Raw genomic sequence first — 23,443 nt, 5'->3', positions numbered from 1 at the left:
AGGTTTACAACATAAATTAACAATGAAATGCAATGACAAGAGTATCATAAATGGGAAAGGTTTCTATACTTTCAAAATAGTATAGAAGATCTATGCTTCCTTTTATATATGAGAAAAAATTTATATAAGGATCCAACCTTATAATGTAGAACTATGGGTGCACCTCAAAAATCCATTGGAAAAGGTAGTTTTAATGTTGAAAAACCTTTTGATTGATATATGACCATGAAAAATAAAAAGATATGACCATGAAAAATAAAAAAAATTTAAGTCTAAAAAATAGTGCATTTTACAATATATTATCTACACCATCTATTTTCAATATTTTCATATGTTTATAGATCTACTTGATTTTAATTATTTTAAACTTTTATAATTAAAAATAAAATAAAATTTGAGGTAATCCTAAAAATATCGTACATCAAAATTATATACCATGATAAAATTTGAAGGTGCTCCTTACCTCTACCAACTACACCCATTTTTTAAATCAGTTACAAGTTATATGGATTTCTCTCTCTTTTTTTTTTCCTGAGAATATTTGTTTTACAATTGTTTTGGCGCGCTCGCTATTGAGAAACGTGGACCCCTATAATTTCGACGCCCAAAATTTCAGCGTTAATCTCATGAAATGAAATCAAAGGAATGAAAAACTAAATAATCTAATCGTAAGCTTCAGAATCTCGTTTTCTCAGGGGCACAGTTCTCTCTAAGCTACATTCTGGTACGATTAGGGTTCCATTTTGGGTAGTGTCCTCGCCGATAGTTTTTCATTGTTCACGAACCCATCAAGGAATAAAGCTAAAATGTGGTATGATCAGGCCCTCTACATTTTTCATAAAAAAATTTCAGGGCATGGTGTAATTTTTTTAATGAAACTCTATAAAAAAATTTCAGGGCATTGTTATGGTCTAATTTTTTAATGAATCTCTCTCTCTCTCTCTCTCTCTCTCTCTCTCTCTCTCTCTCGATGGATTGCCTTCATGCATGCATGCAATTTCTTTTTGTTGAAAACTATTGTTTAAAGGTTAAGGAGTAGAGCCATTGATCTAAATTTTAGTTAAGAGGTCTGTTTATGTTAAATATATGTCAGATCTAGTTGAATTTTGACAAATGGGATATGCCATCTGATCTTATTCGAATTCCTGCAGTAAAATTGTAATACCTGTTTATAAAGAGCGATAAATTTGATTAATTCTATGTGTTTGTCGAAATCATTGTTGAATTTTGGTTTATATAGATTAAGGATTTGCTGCAGTTTGTTAAGCTTGAGGTTTATTTTTGGTGGAATATTTCAGATACATTTCTCTCTTTTCTTCATCACTTTTGCATTTCTGAAATTTGCAATTTTTCAATATTAGAAAGAAAAAAAAGGTTTTCGAATATTGTAACGTGAGGTTAAAATCTTGTAGAAACTTTTGTATTAGAGATTCAGGGTAATGGTACTCTTCTCATATATTATCGCTAGATTAACATGTTGCGCTGCTTGTGCATTTTATCCAAGTGAAATTTGGTTCTTGTAGAATTTCAGCAATTTATAAAGGTTTACTTTAGAGTTCAGAGAAAATAATACCATGTGATATTTCTCCAAAAAAAAAAAATCCATGTGTTAAAAGATTGTCTGGAGAAAGCGAAAGTTCTGATTAGTTTCTAACTCGATCTCTGAATTTTTTTTTTAAAAGGTGAGGCGTTATTAACTTTTCGATGATTTTTCTTGATATATTGCACACGAATGCCAAGAGATCCCCTATAGTTCCATTTGTAAGACATTGTAATGGTAACTTTAAGGTTTATTCTCATTAATTATCTATCCAAAATCAACAAATTGAAAGGCTACCTTAGGAATTGCTAGGCAGTTTTGCACTTTTGTCAGGGCTTAATCTCACTGATATTTATCTTCTTATAAGTTTTAGATGAAATTCGACATATCCACTTATTTGTTGTATTTTCTTTCTATCTTTTAATCTTTATTTTTTGGTTTTTTATTTTTCTATGTATTACATTGAGATTTTAATCTTTTCTTTTGATGTTTTTGATATTATAAAGAGATGGACCGAACAAGAGCGAGGAGCCCCATTTATATCAGACAAAGCAGCACATCAAACAGCACAGACTCATCTTCTCCTGCAATGTCCCCTGCTTATCGTCATGTGCGTTCGGGATCCACTGGTCTCCCTAACTTCAAGAGATCACAGAACTATGCTGCTAAAGCTGCAGCCCAAAGACTCAGGCAAGTCATGGATTATCAACCAGCTGAAAGTGATGGAGAAGATGATGACCTCTCCTTTGATTTCAATCTCTCGGCCCAGTCTGGAGGTAGTATGGGTGTTTTGGCTGGAAGGGGAATGCAATCGCCATCTCCTGTGGTAACTGGAATGCTCTTTTTTTCCTTTCCTTTTTCTTCTTTAATTATCATTATTTTCAGTAAGCTTTTGATTTTATGTAATTCATAAAGTTGGTTATTTGTATGGCTTTAGATGATGAATATTTACAATGGCAATGCTAGTATTTAATATGTCAATACTTAACTAAATGGTTCCTTGGATTGTTGGCATGTCATAAAACATGCATTTCACATATTATTGCTATTACTATTTTCTGAAATGTCTATTGCTATTACTACTATTCTTCTCGTTATTGCTGATGTTGTGTGCGAATGTTTCATCATCATTGATTTATGGGAAAATTATGGAAAAGTCTCCTTACAAAAATTATTACTAAAACAAGGACCCAAGTCTTACTTTGTTTGTGCTGTTTTTATCTTTTTTTTTTTTTTTTCCAAATTATGTCAAGTTTGGAACTTCAGGTTCCAGAACGATACATTTTTTTCTTATATTTTTTTTATGTGAAAAAGCAGTTTGGAAGTTCAAGTTTCAAACCCATGTTTAAGTGAAAGCTGGGTTGGTAACTTGAAATGTTGGACCCAGATTTCATTAAAAAAAACTACGTGCTGGGTGTGGATATTGGAGTTCCGAACCCAACACACTTACTATCACTATTACTATTACTGTTGGTGGTGGTGGTGGTGGTGTTGCTGCTGCTGCAGCTGGTTTAGATGTTGCTGTTGTTTTAGTAAGTGTTTTGTATCATTATTTTCGCCGGCTTATACATGTGTTTGGGTTTATTCAATATTTCATTTTTCTTATTAGTTAGGTCGGAACCATGTAGAACAAGTTCCAGCCGCTCGCCCAACAAGTGCTGGTCGGCCGTCTATATCAGTTAAGCCACCATCTCCATTGGTACCAGTTAGCAGACCATTGCTGAAACCACAAGCTCCTGTGCCGCCATCGGAGACACCTTCAGCTAGATGGGAGAAAAGGTGAATGTGGAGTACAAAACTATCTCAATGGACTTAAATGTAGCAAACTCACCAAATTTTCATAAATAGTTTGTCCTACAATAAGTTTTTTGAGCTAAACTTCTAATACCCTCATTTCAGTGATGTTTAAGTTCACTGAAAGGGAGTTTTTGTGTTGATTTACTAATGCCATCCTAGATTATTCCTTCTATAATAGCAATGTGCTCTATTGTTAGGAACATGAAATGAAAGCAAGAGTGGAAGTTTCACATCAAAACACAATTATAGAACATGAGTGCCTGTAAGCACACATAGTCTTGCACATAAGTTAGTACTTGCAATTGTGTTCATGTTTTTCTTAAGGTTTTATATATACTATACAGACGCGTGCATCTGTAGCATACATATCCGGTGTATACACATATGCGTAGATGCATATGTCCATGCTTGCATATGTATAAGCCAACCTTTTTTGCATCTACAGGTGAAGTTTCTTGGACAACACATAATATGATCGACCTAAGTCAAGTGGAACAACAAATTTTGCTGTGTGCAGTGTGGCTATGTTTGTAATAAACACATCACTACCACTTTTGCAGACACAATAGTTTAAAGAAGGAACCCTCAAACAATTGTGTTTTTACCTCATACTTTAATTATGTAATTTTTCATAGATCTTATGTTTCTATAATCATTGGTTTAAAATGTTTAAAAATTATATGTCAGGGAATATTCTAGATTGAAGAAGAAATTTGTGAACTAGTGATATTGTATGTAGTCCCTTACATGCTTATTTACGCCATAGTGCTATTTCGGTTTTGTTTTGTTTAACATGACATGGTGTGTGATAAATATAGATCATAGGTTGTTCCTGTTTAAAAAAATCTACATTTGTGCTTGTCATATCTATCAAGATTTTCTGGGACATTTAGGCTGTTAGCATGTTCATACTACAGTTCGTCTCTTACATTTTGTGTTCCACAATACATGGTTTTGATTATCACTGTTCTTACGGATATCTTAACCAATGCAAGTTTCACTTTACATGTATAGGCATTCGGTAGATTTTGGAAATATGATTTCAAAAACAACTGGCAATCAGCAAGAGGCATCTGCTCTCCAAGATGAGGTTATTGATGTCTATAATCCACTTTATGGCATATTTAACTTTTCATTAATTTGTATTCAGAACCCAGTTGCTGTCTGATCATGGTGATAATAAATTATTTATGTTGAATTGCAGCTTGACATGGTGCAGGAAGAAAATGAAAGTATTCTTAACAAGGTGCAATGCAAACAACATTCTATCCTTCAGTTGCTTTTGAGATTTAGTTGAAATTATTGTTTATCTTCATCATGTTGAAGTGTGTCTTCCTGCCCTTTGGCTGGCAAATTATAATTAGTTCATTGTGTACAAATTTTATAATGATATATGTCATCATCCCAGCTTCGAATTGCAGAGGAGAGGTGCGAGGCAGCAGAAGCCAGAGCCAGGCAGCTTGAGAAACAGGTATTCTTCTACCTTAGCTTTTATGATTGGCAACTGATCATATTTGCATACAGAAATATTCATATTCCTGTGTGTTTTTGCTAAGGAAATATCCTATGTTTGCAATAGTTTTCCTCACTTCTTTCTTCTAGTAGCATAGATGCCACCCTTTCTTTATTTCTGAAATGCTATGGAACTGTTTTGGACTTTTGATTGGACGAACGTTGATTGCCAAGTTGACTCCTGCAATATTGAACTATGGCATGAAATTGAGGTGCTTGAGATCTTGTCAGAGCCTTATATAAAGCTCCTTTCCAACCTACAATATGTGGGACTTAATTCCAATAATGCAAATTTATACTCATGTGAATCACCATCACAAATCACTCCGGTACAGGACAGTAAAATTTTCTTAAGACACCCAGATACAGGATGCAAGTGGCCAAGACATGATGTTCCAGGATATTAGACACGGATGTTGTACCCATTTTCAAGTTTCTGTGCCTTCTTGGTAGTTTTGGATTTTAAATGGATTTAGTGACACTAATATATTCATTGTAAATGCGATTGCCATTTTTGTGTTTGTATGGGATGATTTGGCTAAAAATTGTTTTGTTTACACGTTGGGGTACTAGTTTTAACAATGACTCCTACAATTAGATAGGGGCCTGTATATTTTTTACCACCCATATGGTCATAGAAAGTGATCCCAGCTTACAATTTTAATTAATGAACTGTATGACCCTCCTTTTTCTTCATCATCATCATACCAATTGGTTGGACTATGATAAGCCAATGTTCATGGCTGTCAATATGACAATATAAATCGTAGTATATTTTTCCATTTAATAGACTTACCATTCAATGATTTCTTTCTTTCTATCTGTTTTGTCTTCCCTGATTTTCTGTGCTCTCTATGCCTCCCATTTGTGATTTCCTTAGTTCTGGCAGTTTCTTGACAATGATTGTTCAATAAGCTATTATGTTTATGTGATCGCTTTGTCGGTTAACTCTGTTTTTCGGTTAATATGTACATATACATGATATCTACAAAAACTTTCTTGAATGTGTTTGTAAGAAGTGTGATTCTTACTGTTTCATTCTTTTTTCTTCTACATGATATCTACAAAAACTTTCTTGAATGTGTTTGTAAGAAGTGTGATTCTTACTGTTTCATTCTTTTTTCTTCCACCAAAATGCAATTTGTTTTAGGTTGCTACTCTTGCGGAAGGGGTATCCCTAGAAGCTCGTTTGCTAAGCAGGTAAATCATGGCTTTGGAGTTTCATCTTACTTGCATACATTCAGGTTTTGGAACTGAGTATGTAATCTATAACTTTGATTTTCAGAAAGGAGGCAGCCTTGCAGCAAAGAGAGGTTAGTTTTAAATTATCTCATCCTGTTAATTGTGTGTTTGGATGCACACATGCATGTAAAGTTTGAAACTTGTTTTTCTTTCCCCTACATTGTCTTGCTATACATTGAACGTATATGGGAATAATTAGTTGCTTTAACATAAACATGTGTTCTGCCTAACCAAAAGTATTCTGATGTACGAGAGATGTACAAGTGACTGATATGCGGTACATTAATGCTGCCCATACATTTCTGAAACAAAAATTAATTGAAGGTTCACATAAATAATCTTCCACCTAATGACATATTAGGTGGACTATCACATTCAATACAACATTCTCTATTGAGTCTAGACAGAACTCCGATTGGCGAATCAAAACTGGGTAATGTGCCATAAGTGGCCCATCAATAACTATCATAAAAAATGGTATGTAAATGGAGCCCACAAGGGATGAATGATGAATGAATTTCATGATGAAGGTCCTTTATAACTTTATTGCTTATTATTTACTACAGAATTTTGAGAATACATATGTCTAGGATGTTGAAATTGTTTTCTTGTGCATCTAAAATTTCTCTAGTGAACTGATGTGATGTTCGTCTTGAATTCCTATATTTTTCTGATATGAGTCAAACAACAATTCTAATGACATCCTATGACTCAATGACTTGATAGATGTTTTGCTTGTTCCTGTATTTCTCAACAATGAAGGTTGCTCCTTGATCTGCCAAAACAGCATCATAGATTGTCGTCAACATAGCTGCCATAGTTTGTTTTAGCTCTGCACTTTCTTCTCAGTGGCAGAAGGGTGTTTTGTTCCCTTACTATGTGACATGACATAGTTGCCCTCCTGATCTGTATGCACCTCACATTCCGGGACCACTGATGGCCACATCAATGTTAATGCCTGTGCCTTGTTGTACCATTGACTGGTATCACGTCACTCATTGTAAATGTTATACTCGAGCAGGTTTTGGCATCATTCGTTATAGACTCCTCAATTGTATCAATGTGTAATTAAAATCATAGCTATCAAAAGAGGTAAAGGTAAATATAAAAGTTAGAAGTCATTGTTCAAAAACTCTAGCTTAGTTGCTGACTTTGGGCACTGCCAAAACCAAGCCAGCTTGCTAAGTCAAATATTTGGCTCAGAGAAACACTTAGTGAATTTTTAGGGAACTTGTAAGAATTCTAAAAAAGAAAAGGGTCTATAATGGGAGTTGAATCCAGCTGGTCACCAGAGTCATACAACAAAGCAACCACATTGGAAGAAACCATTTAACTGCTAAATGAGCATTTAAAATTATATAAAAGGCAAAACATAGATGCATCCCAAGCTTTTTATTTATAAACTTGCACACTTGATATGTTGAGTTGACTTGGGGGAGTGTTTCTATCTTGAGATGAGTTTTCTATCACTTCACATATAACTGTTATTTCGTACAAATCGAAGTAGACATAATGAATTTCATTATGTCCTTTGAGAATCCTGGCCAATGATGAATATTTACCAATGTTTTAATGGATTCCTCGGCAGTTATGTGTTTGCTTGAAGAATCCTTGGGAGCTTATTAAACATATTTATGGTTTTGCTTCACAGGCTGCTCTGAGGGCTCAAACACAAACAAAGAATCCTAGAAATGAAGAGATTCAAATGCTTAGACAGCAAGCAGCAGTAAGAGATATTCATATCTTGCTTCAGTTTAATCTTAAGCTAGACTTCAGCAAGTACTTTAAAATTTCCTTTTGATTAAGATTGATGTCTATGTATCTTGAGGTAGGCTGCAAGAGAAGGGGCACTATCTGTTGAAGAACATATGCAGGAAACCGAGTCTGAAGTGAAATCTCTCTGTTTAATGGCACAAAGAATGATTTTAAATCAAGAAGAAATGGTTTGTTGACAGTTATTGTTGAAAATGCTCATTAGAATTTATAAAAGATGATAATCTCGTTATTATACTTTCCACCAAGATCTGGTGAAATTTTATTATTTGTATATCAGGAAGAGGTAGTCCTGAAAAGGTGTTGGCTTGCTCGGTATTGGAGTCTATCGGTTCGACATGGTAAAATTATTCCAAGCTTTGGCTCATCTTTTACTGATTTTTCCATTCTCTGGCTCGTTTTGCTCCCTGGAAAAATATTCTTGAAATTTCCAAGGAGAGAGATGATTGAGGGTTCTGTGGGAGCGAGAGAGACAATGGGTTTGTAGGAGAGAGAGATGATTAGAGGTGAAGAGTATTCATTTTCAAAGAAAATTTTCCACCTATTTGATTGGAAGATCTTTTTCTCAAAGATAATGTAAGAACTAGGATGACAAGAAGATTTCTTTCCAAATCCCTATTTGGGAGTCAATCATTTGAAATCATTAGAGTGCCTCATTCCCAGGGTGAAATTCTTGTAAATTAAATTTCAAGGGCCCAAATGGGCCTTAAGCGTACAGGATATACATCCATCTTATTACCTAGGGCTAGAATTATATTATAAAGGATTGTCCCTTATATGTTGGAATATTCTTTTACTTGTTTAAATTCTGATTTCATGATTTTCAATGTGATATATCCTCTTCTCGCAGGCATTCATGCAGATATTGCCGGGCCAAAACATGAGTATTGGTCATCACTGGCTCCTCTGCCTTTTGAAGTTGTCATAGCTGCTGGACAGAGAGCTAAGGATGAACCTTGGAAAGGTTAGAATAGTGGTCGCCTATCGGCCCATTGGTTCTTCTGGCCTGATTTTAAGCCACACAAATTGCAATATGAGCTTTCATTTATACGTATAATGAATTGATTTGATTATTTTGATAGCAGATGATGATTTAGAGAGAAGGGCTGAAATTTCTCGGGATATAAATGATCTTATGGGGGAGGGAAACATTGAGAACATGCTTTTAGTGGAAAAGGGAATGCGTGAACTTGCTTCTCTAAAGGTTCCATTTCTTGCTTTTGGTTCCTAAACTGTTGAAGGCTCTTAAAATCCATTGTATAAGTTTTGTTTTTCCTTTGTAGTTTTTTTTTTTTTTTGATTGCTGAATCTCATAGTGTTAACACTTCCATTTTTCTTTCTAAGGTAGAGGATGCTGTAGTACTTGCAACGAGTCAGCATCGTCGTCCAAGCTTGGTTAGGGTTGGTCAATCAATCTCAGGTATGTTTTATGTCAAATTTGAGGAAGCTTCTTATTTTAGTGTATATATTAAGTCCATTTTTATGAAGGTCACCTTCGTTGCTAATTTTCCTGCAATGCTTCCACTAGATTTTCTGTTCATAGCACCATCAGTCCTAGACATTTTTCTTTCTTTTTCTGCCATATGTCTCAATCGCTTGATGACAATTGTTTTACTTGGAACAGTTTTGATCTCAATTTTTGGATTTTTATAATGTCACATGTAGAGTCATGCAAAGCTAAACTTTTATTGATATGTTCATTTGCAATACTGGGGCATGGCATTTGAAAGAACAGAGAATCAAAATTTTTGTCTTCACAGTTGAAATTGGTGTCTCATGTACGGAATATACTTATTCGGTTTTACTTCCAGATCAGAAGCTGCCTATTGATGGTCAGAATCTTGTGGAAGCTTTTGGTGAGTATGTGTAGAATATGATTTCTCAGTGTATATGTTCTTCTGGATGTAATCTTCTAGAGAGATTAAGACATGCCATTCTTATGTCCCAAAACAACTGAAGTATCCTTGGAATATGTTTGAAAAACTGTGTTACAAAACTCGCCGAGTTTGACCTGAACTAGGCCAAGCCATTCAGACCCTTCAGGGTGCTGGGTCCAACTGAAAAGCCTAACGTACCAGCCAAATCTTACTGGTTTGTGAGGCGTATTTATTATTAAGGATTGTACTTTTTGACTAGTCTGACTTGGGTTCGGCCTGTCCGACCCACTGACCGGGAGTTATGCCCTGCCAGGTTCAAGGGCCGAGTCCGAGTTTAAGAACACTGAAAAAATTATTGGGGGACTTGATCTTTCATCTTATTCAGTTATGACTTTGTGTCTTCTTTATTAGTCTGTGATGCATTTAGATTCTCATTACACACTGGACTGAGGTTGGGGAATCTTTTTGGCATTTTGCAGAGCTGAGCCAAGAGGAATATGAAGATGTCCTTTTTAAGCAGGTACCCATTCAATACCCTATAAAATCTTCTTCTTATTTTGATTAGCACTTATCATTTGCTCTATATACATTTTACCACTCTATTGATGATTGGGGGTGCCAGAGATAACTCAAACATTTTGCTTTTTTTGTTTGAGCTTTTTACTTCTATTTCATACATTTGCCAACAGACCATGTTTAACACTTGGTCACACCATTCCCTTGTTGTTTTGCTGACTAAGCAATTCTTTTTGCACGTTTTGGCATTGTATTGTTTCAGGCTTGGCTTACATATTTCTGGAAAAGAGCGAAGAACCATGGTTTGGAGGAAGACATTGCAGATGAGCGGTTACAGTTCTGGATCAGCCATAGCACTCAGACCCCTACATCTCATGATGTAGTAGATGGTAACCCTATGACCTACATGCTCATCCCATTCTTTTATTTATTTATTTATTTAATTGCCAACCTATTTCATAGAGTGAAGTTGTTGAAATTTGATGTGAGAATTTGAAACTGATCGAGTCTGACTAAAAATCTTTTAACAATGCTTATGGAATAATAGTTTCTCGATCATATTCCGGAATTTGCAATTTGATATTGAACGTCTTTTCATCATTTGCAGCTCTTCTCTCCCATACCTTCACTCTCTTTCACCTGTCAAGTTATAGTTCTCATAGCGTATTTCCATCAAGACTTATGTGCCATCTGAAATCATATTTTTCCTATGGTTTTCTACATACATGACTTAAGTTTTCATCTCTCCAGGCATTAAGTGTCACTAGTCTAGAGCACAGTAACAAATTTCATATATAAAAGCTTATGTTGCTGAGTGTTTGATGTTCTTGTATTTCGTTACAGTGGAGCGAGGACTGATCGAGTTGAGGAAACTAAGCATTGAAACCCAGCTTTGGGAGGCATCTCGCAAAGATATCAACCCAGAATCTCCAAATCTAAAGCAAAATGGCTAGACCGAGTAAACTGTGCATTTTAGTTGAAGATTATCATTTTATTGTTCTTTCTCTAAGTTCTTTTCCATGATGTCCATCCCATTCATTCTAATCTTATATTTATTTTTTATTTTTTGTTTGTTTATCTAAATAAGAGCCATATCTTATGGCCAAGGCAGTGTCCCCCTGTTAATCATCATTAACAAAGTTTACCCAGACGCGGTCATGTGTACCTCGCCTACCATCACATTCCAATGGTGGAATTATTCTTTGATTATTTTGAACAATATGAATGTGCTAGTTCATGTGTTAGTTGTTAGCTAATGGCCGGGGGGTTGTATGGTATGAGACTATTTATTTCATTTATTTTTGTATTAAGAATGTCAAAATACTTTTTAGCCATTGGATGTGAAATTCAATGTGACAATAGGTCTACATCAGGGGTGGAGCCCATACCTCTTTGTTTTAGTTATAAACGATTTGACTAGACACCTACAAGATGAGATATTGTAATGTATGTTGTTCACACAGTTTTGATTGATAAGACCCAAAGCAGTGTGAACATAAATTTAGAACTTTGGAGGGCTGCTTTAGAAGATAAAAGTTTTAAAATTAGCTGGACAAAGACAAAATATATGGATGTAAGTTTCGTAATAATAAAAGTAGAGATGATAAAGTAGTTAAGATTGATAACCAAGAAACATAAAAAGGGAAAAGTTTATATAAGGTTGCAACCTTAAAATGTAGAATTACAGATGCACTTCAAAAATCCATCGAAAAAGGTTATTTTAATGTTGAAATATCCTTTAATTGATCATCTCGACATCGTGATGTATGAATATGTAAAAAATATATTTTGAGTCCCAAAAATAGTGCATCTTGCATCATATTATTTAGACCGTCAATTTTCATGATTTTTGCATGTTTATAGGCCTACATGATTTAAGTAATTTTTGGAGTTTAAAATTTTATAATTAAATATGAAAATACATTCTTAGATAATATTAAGAATTTGTTACACCAAAATTACATGTTAAAATAAAATTTGGTGATGTGCTTTAATTGGATTGTTTAAGGTTGCAACCTTATTGAAACTGCACCCATATAAAAAAGAGATCACTTTCTATATATTTTGTAAAAGGTACAATTTGGTTGTAAGAGTATCTTTGGATAGATACAAAATTCTAAAAAAAATTAAAAAAAATCGCAAACTTCGTGACTCATCTTAAGCCATCTAATTTGACATCTAATGAGTGAGAATGAGTGTAACCTTCATGTACAAAAGATAAATGATCCTTTTGTAGACAATCTCTTTTTTAAACATTTGTGTTTAGCGGTCAGACTTGAAAGTTGAAAGTTAAAACCAATTCTTATAGAACGAGGATACGACGTCTCCTGGTCCTAATGGGGGAAATATATTTTATATTTTACAATCAAGTCCTACTTTTCTATAATATAAAGTGTATTTTAATTTGGAAAAAAATTATAAAAGTGTCAATGTTATACTATAATAAGGTGCACCTCAAAAAATTACCAAAACAGGTTGTTCAGACACTACAAAACTTCCAATTGATCGTCTTGACCTTGAGATGTGTTGACATGAAAAAAAATTAGTTCAAGTATTGAAAATAGTGCATCTTGTGGCACATTAACTAGACAATCAATTTTCAATATTTTCAAATGTTTATAGATGTACTTGATTTGCACCATATTTAGAGCCTTAAATTTCACGATTAGGGACGAGAACAATTTTTTAAACCATCACAAAGTCCCGAAAAGGAAAAAGTTTATATAGGTTGCAACTTTAATATGTAGAATTACATATGCACCTCAAAAATCCATTGGAAAAGATTGTTTTAATGTTGAAAGACCATTTAATTGATCATTTTGACATCGAGATGTATGAATATGATAAAAATAAATAAAAAATTGAGTCCCAAAAATAGTGCATATTGCAATACATTATCTAGACTGTCCATTTCAAGATTTTCATATATTTATAGATCTACTTGATTTTAACCATTTTTGGAGTTTAAAATTTTATAATTAGATATAAAATTAGATTTTTAGATAATCATAAGAATTTTTTTCACCAAAATTGCACGTTATGATAAAATTAGGAGGTGTGCCTTAATTGGATTTAAAATTGATACTTTATATAAAACCACACCCTTTTAATTTTATCTCTTTTTGGGTACATTAGATCAAACTCAAATTTGGTATGATTGTCATATGACTATAAAAATATTTAAAAATAATCTAAAATAAATAAATTTAACATGCTACCATATACTATCCAAGCCTAATTTGGTAGTTGTATTAATTCTAAAATGTTTTTTTAAATATTTTTCTTAAGTGCATGATAGTGAGAAATATGAATATATCAAATTTGATCTTAATCCGATGATAAAAAGAGGTAAAAGCAATGTGAAAAATGGAGTTGATTGCAAAATGTGAAATATATAATACTATTTTTAAATAAATAAAATATTATTATCACAAAGGATTGTCTATAAAGATATCATTTATCTTTTATACATGGAGTTCACAATCATTCTCCTTCTTTAGATATCAAATTGGATGGCTTGGGTGAGCCACAAAGTTTGAAATTTTTTTTTGTGAAATTTTGTGTCTATTCAATAACTTGGTCTCTTTGTAGACAATACCATATTACAAATGCATAGAAACACATTTCAGTTGGGCAACTTGAACATGGTCCACAATTTGAAAAGGGCTGCAAATGTAGAAAAATTGAAGTTGAGAGGGATAGTACGATCAACAATTATATCTCTCTCTCTTTTTGTTATTGTTGTTATTAATATTATTATGTAATCGATCGACATTCATTTTGGTACTTTGTCCTGATTAAAAAAGAGAGTAAAGTTTCACTTCGAAATCTTGTTCAAAAAATACTTTGGGCATCATAAAACGGCTCTAAAATAAATTTCCACACCAACTACAAAATTTTTGAAGCTCAAAAATAGTATAGAATGTACATATGTGGCCACTTGAATAATTCAATGCAAATGTGAGCTTTTCATGGTAGAACTTGTATATATGTATTTACCCCAAAAAAACAACCACAAAAATAAAAAAGAAAGGGACTCCTACCTAGGTCATGTTGAGCTGGGGTGAGGCAAGAAAAACTAACACTCAAAAAAACTATTGTTGAGCCGGGGTGAGGCAAGAAAAACTAACGCTCAAAAAAATTATTTTTTCTTCTCATTATTATCATCATTGTCAAAGCTTTCTTGTTTCAAAAAATATCATTTTAACCATTAGATGACTACAAAGTAAACCTTTTTTTTTTTTTTTAAATTGTATATAATGAGACAATTTATCTTTAATACAAAGAGGTTACAATTATTTACAACTATCAAATGTGAAATATAATAGTTTGGGTGTATTGTAAAGTTCGAGATTTTTTTAAAAAAAATTTGAGTTTAGTAAATAGAATAAATATGCCCACTAATTTCACATCTAATAATCAAGATTAATTATAACTACTTTGTACAAAAGATAAATGATCTGGATAATATTTTTTTATTTTTTTATTTTTTTGACCTTTTTTTTAATAAATATCTTAATCCTTCAATTGGGGTAATGACCTAAACCATAGGAAAATGATTGTAATGATTAGGCCGCTCTCCTCCCTCTACATGGGTATCTATTTTAAATTTGTGTCCTCTCTTCTGTGGAAAATGTTATAATGTCTTGAGGTCTTTTTCGTCATTTTCTATTCAATACTAACCCGTTGTATTGATCATCCCGAGAGTAATGTGGTAGATATTTACCCCTTCGAGAACCTTCGTTCGACTTCTGTCTTATGCATTCGACGCGCACATGTCCTTGTCAAATCCTTTAATGCCCCACACAACCCTTCATTTGATCCAATTTTTGTGATCCATGAAATGCTTCACACTATTTACCTAAATTGCTCTCAATTTATTTTTTCTTATTTAAAAAAGCAAAATAACCATGATGTTTGAATTCTTGGGACATCTGAATAAGTCATGCAATTGAATATTATTGGTATTGAAACCTTCTTTTTATTGGGTGCAGTTTTACAATATTTGGTATACTGCACATCAAAACTCTATTAAAAATGTAGTAGTATCATAAAAGACCCTTAAGGTGGCCTTAGAATAGTGTCTAGTAGATATATGAACACTTGAAATAGACAATACATTAAATTGTATTACAAAATAAACGTTTTTAATGGTTAAATTCTTCTCTTTTGTGGATCAGGGTTAAGATGATCTTTTTGCATATTTTTTGTTATATGCTATGAAATACTTTTCTTTTCTTGGTTTCACATACAAATCACATCGATACATGGGGTTGGGCTGAATTGGGTCGGCCTTGTCCCATGCCACCCCAGTCAACCCTACCCATAGGCTGTAAGCCAACCCTACCCATAGGCTGTAAGCCAGGATCAAGCCCTATTTTTTTAAGGTTGGGCCAGGCCACCCCTCTCGATATTTTAATTTTTACTATTAATGCAAATAATGTTAGTTGAACAATCCAAGGGGGGTTAAGGATATACAGGACATTATGAAACTTGTAGTAGCATGTAAGAATTCGACTCATCTTACCATGGGAAAGTATATTCCGTGATAATTGCTAGCGTTTTTTACACTATGATACCAGCTTCCTGACCGTTGGATCCTACTAGAGTCTGGCTGGTTTCCGGCACAAGTTCGCAATCTGACGGTTGTAGAGGTGGTAGTACATTATAGGAAAATGAAAAATACGAGAAGGGAGTAGGTGGAGGTGAGAGTGTGGGAGAGAGGAGTATTTCATGTGATCGATAAACCATTGGTCAGATGATTGTTGATAGCTCTTTCTCTCTCTTCATTTGTGCAGGGTGATCTTTCTCTCTCTTCATTTGCGCAGGGGTGTCCTGAGGTACGCCTTTCCACTTTAGAGGAGTTAGGGTTTCTATCACTTCAATTTGATCTGTTCTCGATTATCTGCTCTATCAATTTTGTAGTTTATTTGTTTTCTATGAACTCTCTAAAATCTTATGCTTCATTTGGTACCTTGATTCTCTCTCTTCTAGGTTTTGATGGTTGTTCTTCATTCTCTAGTTTACTGCATTCACTATCCTTCCATTTTTTTCTTATTGTTTTGATTTTATAAGCTACGACAATCGAATCTGATGATTTAGACTTACTTGTGGGGTTCTCGGGTCTCGAGTTTTAAGATTTATGGGTACTTAAGTTTTAGGTTTTTTCTGTTACTGGTGGTTGTAAATAAGTTTTTTTTCTGTTTTCTTTTTTCTGTTATGTGCCTCGCTTTGTTATCTGAATTGATGGCTTGATCTCATTTTGAGGGGTTTTGAAAATATTATTAATGAGAAACTGAGGAAAATCCTGAGCTGTTAATGGGGAGGGAAATAGTTTGGTGATGCCTAAGAAGTTGTGATTTAGTGATCTTTCATGTTGATTTAATAATAAACTTATTTTTTATCCCTTCTTGATTTGATCCTCTTTAAGGGGTTTAGGCCTTTTCAAGATTAGTATTTTTTCACTTTTTCTATTGGGTGCGATAGAATTTCTCAGAATTTAAGCGAAATTTGTCATTGTCTTTTCTAATCATCCATAATTTTGGCGGTTCTTTATTGTTTTATAAATAAAACTTATTGATTTGATATTACTGAAAATAACTGTTATTGACTAAGATCGTGCTAATATTTTGCAAACATTGCTTTTGTGAATTGAGGGTATATAGTGGAATCAGGTGTGCTTTCAAATTTAGAAACTGAACTACTCGTGTATTTTTCATAAAAAATGTTGATAACATCCTGATAACCCTGGAAATATTCTTATATATATATATATATATAGACCTGTCTTGTGTCTGCAAAGTTTTGTTGTTCAGGTCATCCATTTTGAAACATTTTGGTGTTTTAATATTTGTTTTGAGTCAGATGTGTTGACATTTTTATTTATTTTTGATAGTTTTGGTTTATGTGGAGCATCTGTTTTTCTTGTCATGGTCTGTGGAGCCTGTGTTGAGTGTTTGAATTTTAAGCTGCTTGCTGCCTTTGATGAGGTGAATTGTGCCTATCCGGTCAGGAAAAGAAGTAATATTTGAGGTTCTTAGTTATTAATCTTGCCTTCATCCCCTTTAGTTAGTAGTCTCTTTTTTCTTGTAGCAGATCACATATAAGATGGTGAAGGCGGTAGCTGTTCTTGGTAGCAAAGAGGGTGTTAGTGGCACAGTTTTCTTCACTCAAGAAGGAGATGGTAACCTTGTCTGTTTTTCATTTCTTATTTTGATTCTCAGGAGAGGATACATTTTTTTGTTGGATGGAGGATGGTAATTCTATTTCAGCAAATTTTTTATATTTTCATGTGACTGCACTAACAGACGGCATCATTAGTAAACATGATTTCTTTCTTGTAGGACCTACTACTGTAACTGGAAGCCTTTCTGGCCTGCAACCTGGGCCCCATGGTTTCCATGTTCATGCCCTTGGTGACACCACCAATGGCTGCATGTCGACTGGTACGACTTCAGTGGGACACCTCCTTTGTTTTTTCTTTCTTTTCTTTTTTGTTTCCTCTCTTCAGAGGATGACTTTAGTGGGACACCTCCTTTGTTTTTTTTTTTTTGCTTTTTTGTTTGCCCTCTTCAGAGGGAGGGAGGGAGGGAGGGAGGCTACTTTGACACACACACATGCAGAGTGAGTCGCAGAGAGAGAGCGAGAGAGAGATTAACAGAGAGGGAGGCTACTTTGACACACACACATGCAGAGTGAGTCTCAGAGTGAGAGAGAGACTAACAGATTTTTCGATTACCAGGCCCACATTTTAATCCTGTTGGCAAAGAACATGGTGCACCAGAGGATGAAAACCGCCATGCTGGTGATCTTGGAAATGTCACTGTTGGGGAGGATGGTATTTATTATTGACTATTTCTCTTGTGTCTATTTCAGTCGCTTTTCCTTTGTTTCTCTGACTATTATTGGCGCTAAAATTTCTGTTGTCATTACCTTCTTAGCAAAAAGGAAATGCCCTTTTTCCCCTATTGTTACGAAAAGGGAATGCTTTCTTTCTTCTGCTTTCACTTTTTATGGATTGGTATCTGATATCATCCTATATAAATGTAAAGCTATGCTAAAAAATCATCTTCATGAGTAAAGCTTGAATTGAGGATTGAGCATATCCTTTGCATGCATAATTACTCTAAGATTTAATGTTGGATAGCAGCGGCACAGTTGTCATAATTGGGATCCTAATTATCATTTCTTTTTAGCCTTAAAGAGAGACCTCATAATTTCCTTGCCTCTCTCCCCACCAACACGCACATGTAGACAAACATAAGACATAGACATGCACATGCAAGCGTGCACACCATACTTTTGCACACATATATACTGGGGGCTTCTCCTTTGCTTTGGTTATTTATTTGGTGCATTCTTGATGCTTTCTTGCTGATTTCCTTCGTTCTTTTGTTTAGTGATGAGATTATGTTTCACGTGGTCTAGGTCCTTCCCATTATGTGGCTTTAGATTAGTCTGCAGCATCTGTTATTCTCTATTTTATTTTCAGCTGGCTCGTTGACATTGCTAATTTTTTATAACATCATCCATTGCACTTTTTCTTCTAATAAAATGCTCTCCGGATATGTATTACACATGCTCGTTAGTAATACATCTTGTTTCCATTTTCATCTTAAATACAATGTTCATATGCAAATAGGTGTAGATAGATTAGGACTATGAATTTGGGCATGTCACTTACAGCCATCCTTGTTTGCAGGTACTGCTAATTTCACCATTGTTGACAGCCAGGTAACTTGCTATGTTTTGTAAGCTATTTTCTATGTGTGTGTGTGCTTGTACGCACATTTATGGGGTTTCCTGGTATGTGATTCTAATCAGCTTTATGTTTGCAGATTCCACTCTCTGGGCCAAACTCCATTATTGGAAGGGCTGTTGTTGTCCATGCCGATCCTGATGACCTCGGAAAGGGTAGGACTATCTTTAGTTCTGTTGTTCGTTAGGCCTACAGAAATATGATTATTCTTCCTTATTTTTACCACTCCATAAGAATATTCACTATCTCTAAATCGTTGCTGTTGGACGTACGCATGTACAAACTCATGTGCTCCAAGTGTGTTACCCACAATGAACTCTTTCTGCCCCATTATTTAAGCACTTCATATTTCTTCTGAAATGTCAGTAGCCCCCTCATTTCCAAAGAGTAATTTGTTTTCTCAACCTTGGGTCAGTTTCAGTATATTTCATCTGAATTTTGGCTATAATTTATACTACATGGGACCTGATTTTAGTGCAATACCACAACTAGTGATTTGTATGACGTTCAACGAACATTTTGGCCAAAGCCATAGCCCTGGCACTATCATAAGCAGAGTGCATTATTAACTCTCTTCAACCGTGATTTGTTGAAAAAATTGTTTTTTTTTTTTCTGGCTTACTGTTAAATAATCTGTGTAGGTGGACATGAACTCAGCAAAACCACTGGAAATGCTGGTGGCAGAGTTGCCTGTGGTAAGCTCCTTCACTATAATTCCCTTCATTGTTGTGTCTGATCAAGTGCAATAACTATTCTTTTATCATGAAATCTGAGAATGAATATTGATTGCCAAAAACGAAAAATATAGTCACTGATGATTCCTGTATATTTCGAAACAAAAAAAAAAAATTGCAGGTATTATTGGTCTCCAAGGCTGAATACCTGTTTCTGGATTCTGATGATTTCAACCTGAGGTGGTGATTTGCCTAAAAATCTAAGAAGCATGAGGCGTCAGGCAAACTTTAGGTGTTTTTGTTTATGAAATCTTCATGAACATTTAAATAGTGGAAATAATGGACCATGTGTCATGTGGATTGGAGCTTTTCTTTATGTGATCAATATACTGTTTGTTATAGCCTTCTATGTCAAGTTTTCTTTGTATGAGGTTGGACCAGATGTTTCTGGTACCCTGTCTGGGTTTGAGTATTCCTAATAATATTTACCTTGGATTTTTCTCTATCTTCTTTTGTTTTAGAGCAGATAAGAGTTTGGCAGGCATTAAGTGTTAACGTATCATGATTGGCTGATACATCACTCCTTGTGATGAGTCTTGCCTTCCTAAGGTGACTGATCCGAAGAAATTCATAATTATAAACTCGGAATAGTGAATAGAAGAAAATTTTCTCTCTAGTTGTAGTTCATTCATGTCGTAGTCATTAGGTGTTCAAAGAGCCCATGGGGCATCTGCGAGGTGCTTTTTCTAACCCCTAGATTGTTCTCCCAGATTTTGTGTTTAAAAGATGATGGTTTAAAATGGAGCTCATTTATTGATCACTTTACCTTTTTCGGATCTTTAAGGTGGGTGTGTGAAAATCTGGATACCATTAAAGTGTTTGCTCACGGAAAGAGCCTGTTGGTGATAAAAGGATGTTCAGGGCATTCATTGGCCTGCCTGGCAGTGCTGATAATGCGTGTGGAGATCAAGCGGCACTTCTGTCTTTTAATGTTAACACTAGAATTACATGGTTGCTATGAGAGGAATTTGATCATAAAACATCCACTGAATGTAATTTAAATATATCTCATACCTGGCTAGACTAATTTCTATTCAATGCACACTCTTTTGTGTTAAGAGCCAAGGGGAGCTCAGATAGATTGGTTTTATGGCTGATGTGAAACTGGCTTTGGTTGGATTTTTCTCTCTAAAATATTGTGCTTGCCCAAGAAAAAAAGAAAAAGAAAAAGATTTATACAAGGTAAATTCTGAACACACTGCAAGAATTACAAGAAAAAACTTTTGAGGATTAAGATATGGAAAGGCATTTGATGAGTTGATTGACTCACATTATTCTTGTGCAGTCTCCTTGCAAAATATATTTCAGAGATGTATTTTTGTTTTCAATAATCCTAACCATGATCTAAATTTGAATTCTTTTTTTTTTTTAAAAAATATAAAATGGCAGTTTAACTTTTAGTGGATGAAATATTTTTTGACATCTATCTTGGAGATGGACATTAGAGAGACAAGGGATCGCACAGTAATAGGTGGGTTGGCAGACTCACTAAAACCGTGTCTTTAAGATATTCTGATTTTGCCAAAGGCATAAAATAGTATAAATTTATGTTGAAGGGAAGTGTTTTGCACAGCTGCAGTTGCATGTGGCAGCGTGCCCTTGCGCTGTCCAATAAAATGGATAGTGCAGAATGCAGGGGGCATTCATCAATATGAAAACTTCTTAATCTTCAGTTTAGGGAAGGATTTTCTCATTTGGAAAATTGTTTCATGCCGGCTGAACTGTATTTCTACATATGCGGTGTGGTCCAGAAAGGTAATGCATCCATCGATATATAATGGAAACTAACGGTTCAAAATTTTTTTTTGTTAGAATTATTATTTCTAATTTTAATATTTATTTATTTTTTCATATTCATGATCTCTATGTTAGAGATCACATGTCTTTAAAAATTAAGTCTCAAAATCCATCTTAAAAATAGATTTATTAAGAGGCTCGCTTTTTTACGTATGCGGGCTTGGCCGCATTGAAACCGGGTCGTCCTTATTTTCCATCATTTCCTACCATATCCCATACGGGTCTTGGCTTGTTTTGCTATGTGCAAATGGAGCAATTGGGGCCCATTTGTTATATGAGTTTGTGACAGTGATCATTGGTTGGGACATTGAATTCAACTTCTGCAAATGGGGTGAGAGTTGGTATCTTCTGTTCAGCCAATGCCAAATTGTTGCTCAAGAGAATATGCGCCAATTTCACATCACTGTTTTCAACCCAGTTTTAATCACGAGCAAGCATACTATGCTCATGTGGGAGCATAACATAAATCTACTCCTTCGGTTAGAAGACCTAATTGCAATATGAAATTTTGAAAGCTACCCAAGAATCTCAAAATGAAATTTTTATTGAATTTTCTAGCATTTAAATCTTGCAATTTAAAAATTGAACTGTCTTTATTCGATCTTGAGACATTATTTTTTATTGAAGTATATAAAAAGCATTTAAGATTTTTTTTATTGAGGTTAATCTATGAGTTGAAGTGGTTACATCTTCAAAATTTGAGGTCCTAAAAATAATCCCTAATGGGGTTTTACCCAGGGAGTAAACAGACAATATACCCACGTAGAAGGATAATGTCTTTTGGCTTTGATCATGTATCATCAATCTAAGGATATTACCGAACAACGCTAACACATTTGGTACGCGTGAAAATATTTTAGTGAAAACATTTTTACATAAAAGAACTGCCTTGTGTGATTAGGTGTAGGTGTTTTTCCACATTAATGAGTCCGAGCATATTTTTTTTTTATAAAAAGGTTCTTTCATGCGAAAATACTTTCACAAAATATTTTCATGCATATCGCTGTGGAGCGGTTTTAAACCTGCATCAGATAAAGAAATCATATTTTGGCCAAAAGAAGGTATTGGCACTCAAAATGGAAATCAACTATTCCCGGCCTCTGATTTAAACTCTAAGGCCATTCCAAGTCTGACATTCTAAATTTCCAATTCAAACTAATGCAGATTGAATTCACCTATAACTGTGTTTGAGAATGCCTTTTTAGCATCATTGACACAACTCAATGCCAAAAGATCTCTTTGCAAAACGTTCTCAGGCGTGCTTATTCAGATTTCTCTTCTTGAATTGAACTGAATTTACTTGGTCTGTAAAATAGAGAAGTGTGTTGATGATCTTAAATTAAAGGTTATTTGGTTCCCAGCTCTGGTTATAAAGTTATTCTCTCTATGGGGAACCTGTAGTAGCTATTCAATTTTTCTCTCTTTGCGTTGGATTTAATTTATCTAGGAATGGAGAAGCTCTAACTATTCAATTCTTCTCTCTTTGGGTTGGATTTAATTTATCTATGAATGGAGAAGCTCTAGCTATTCAATTCTTCTCTTTGGGTTGGATTCAATTTCCTTTGTAACTAAATTGGAGCAATAGTGTTCATCAAGGCACCACGTCTTGGATTGTGTGTTTGAGAAAGGGCCTTAGTCCAGATACCCTAGTCCCCATAAATTGGAGCAATACTGTTCATCAAGGCACCACGTCTTGGATTGTGTGTTTGAGAAAGGGCCTTAGTCCAGATACCCTAGTCCCCACATTGTGGTTTTCATTTCCATTGAAACCACGCCACTAACGCTTTAAAAAAACTAAGGAAAAAGTTTATACGAGGGTAAGATCCTAAACAATCAAATTAAAGCACACCTCAAAAACTCATTAGAAAATGTTATTTTAATGCTGAAAAATCCTCAA

The 23,443-nt window shown here is 34.4% G+C and overlaps 2 protein-coding genes and 1 long non-coding RNA gene across 18 annotated transcripts; all 3 read left to right on the top strand.

Annotated features, from left to right (window-relative positions):
- The first annotated feature begins 533 nt into the window (after positions 1 to 533).
- Positions 534 to 11,501, top strand: LOC18445196 (coiled-coil domain-containing protein SCD2). 7 transcript variants are annotated; one of them, XR_016049930.1, is made up of 18 exons: positions 534 to 724; positions 2,047 to 2,366; positions 3,150 to 3,319; positions 4,352 to 4,427; positions 4,542 to 4,583; positions 4,746 to 4,808; positions 6,000 to 6,049; positions 6,135 to 6,162; positions 7,743 to 7,817; positions 7,920 to 8,034; positions 8,145 to 8,205; positions 8,715 to 8,828; positions 8,950 to 9,068; positions 9,209 to 9,284; positions 9,676 to 9,720; positions 10,221 to 10,261; positions 10,520 to 10,646; positions 11,101 to 11,501. XR_016049930.1 is itself a non-coding variant. In XM_020674205.2 (18 exons), the coding sequence occupies exons 2-18, from the start codon at positions 2,049 to 2,051 to the stop codon at positions 11,208 to 11,210; spliced, it is 1,626 nt and encodes a 541-aa protein (XP_020529864.1). In that variant the 5' UTR covers positions 534 to 724; positions 2,047 to 2,048; the 3' UTR covers positions 11,211 to 11,501. The 7 variants fall into 7 exon arrangements, 3 of the variants coding, with proteins under 3 accessions (XP_020529864.1, XP_020529865.1, XP_088715286.1); XM_020674205.2 differs by having other exon boundaries at positions 7,924 to 8,034; XR_016049931.1 differs by having other exon boundaries at positions 620 to 811.
- Positions 11,502 to 16,013: 4,512 nt separating this feature from the next.
- Positions 16,014 to 20,194, top strand: CSD1 (copper/zinc superoxide dismutase 1). Of its 10 annotated transcripts, none has more exons than XM_088859155.1 (9): positions 16,014 to 16,097; positions 17,153 to 17,246; positions 17,353 to 17,440; positions 17,601 to 17,702; positions 17,999 to 18,094; positions 18,959 to 18,990; positions 19,095 to 19,170; positions 19,657 to 19,710; positions 19,871 to 20,194. In XM_088859155.1, the coding sequence occupies exons 2-9, from the start codon at positions 17,187 to 17,189 to the stop codon at positions 19,891 to 19,893; spliced, it is 531 nt and encodes a 176-aa protein (XP_088715281.1). In that variant the 5' UTR covers positions 16,014 to 16,097; positions 17,153 to 17,186; the 3' UTR covers positions 19,894 to 20,194. The 10 variants fall into 10 exon arrangements, with proteins under 10 accessions (XP_088715281.1, XP_088715278.1, XP_088715282.1 ...); XM_088859152.1 differs by having other exon boundaries at positions 17,350 to 17,440; XM_088859156.1 differs by having other exon boundaries at positions 16,014 to 16,227.
- A 20-nt stretch (positions 20,195 to 20,214) lies between these two features.
- On the top strand, positions 20,215 to 20,762 carry LOC148783403 (uncharacterized). The gene is made up of 2 exons (XR_016049927.1): positions 20,215 to 20,298; positions 20,534 to 20,762. It is a non-coding gene; the product is annotated as an uncharacterized LOC148783403 (long non-coding RNA).
- The last annotated feature ends 2,681 nt before the right edge of the window (positions 20,763 to 23,443 follow it).

Source organism: Amborella trichopoda, chromosome 2 (genome assembly GCF_054954075.1).
Source record: "Amborella trichopoda isolate Santa Cruz 75 chromosome 2, AtrichopodaSantaCruz75HAP2 v2.0, whole genome shotgun sequence".
Lineage (NCBI taxonomy): Eukaryota > Viridiplantae > Streptophyta > Magnoliopsida > Amborellales > Amborellaceae > Amborella > Amborella trichopoda.
Note: the sequence above shows the minus strand (reverse complement) of the source record. Positions and strands in the feature narration are given on the sequence as shown.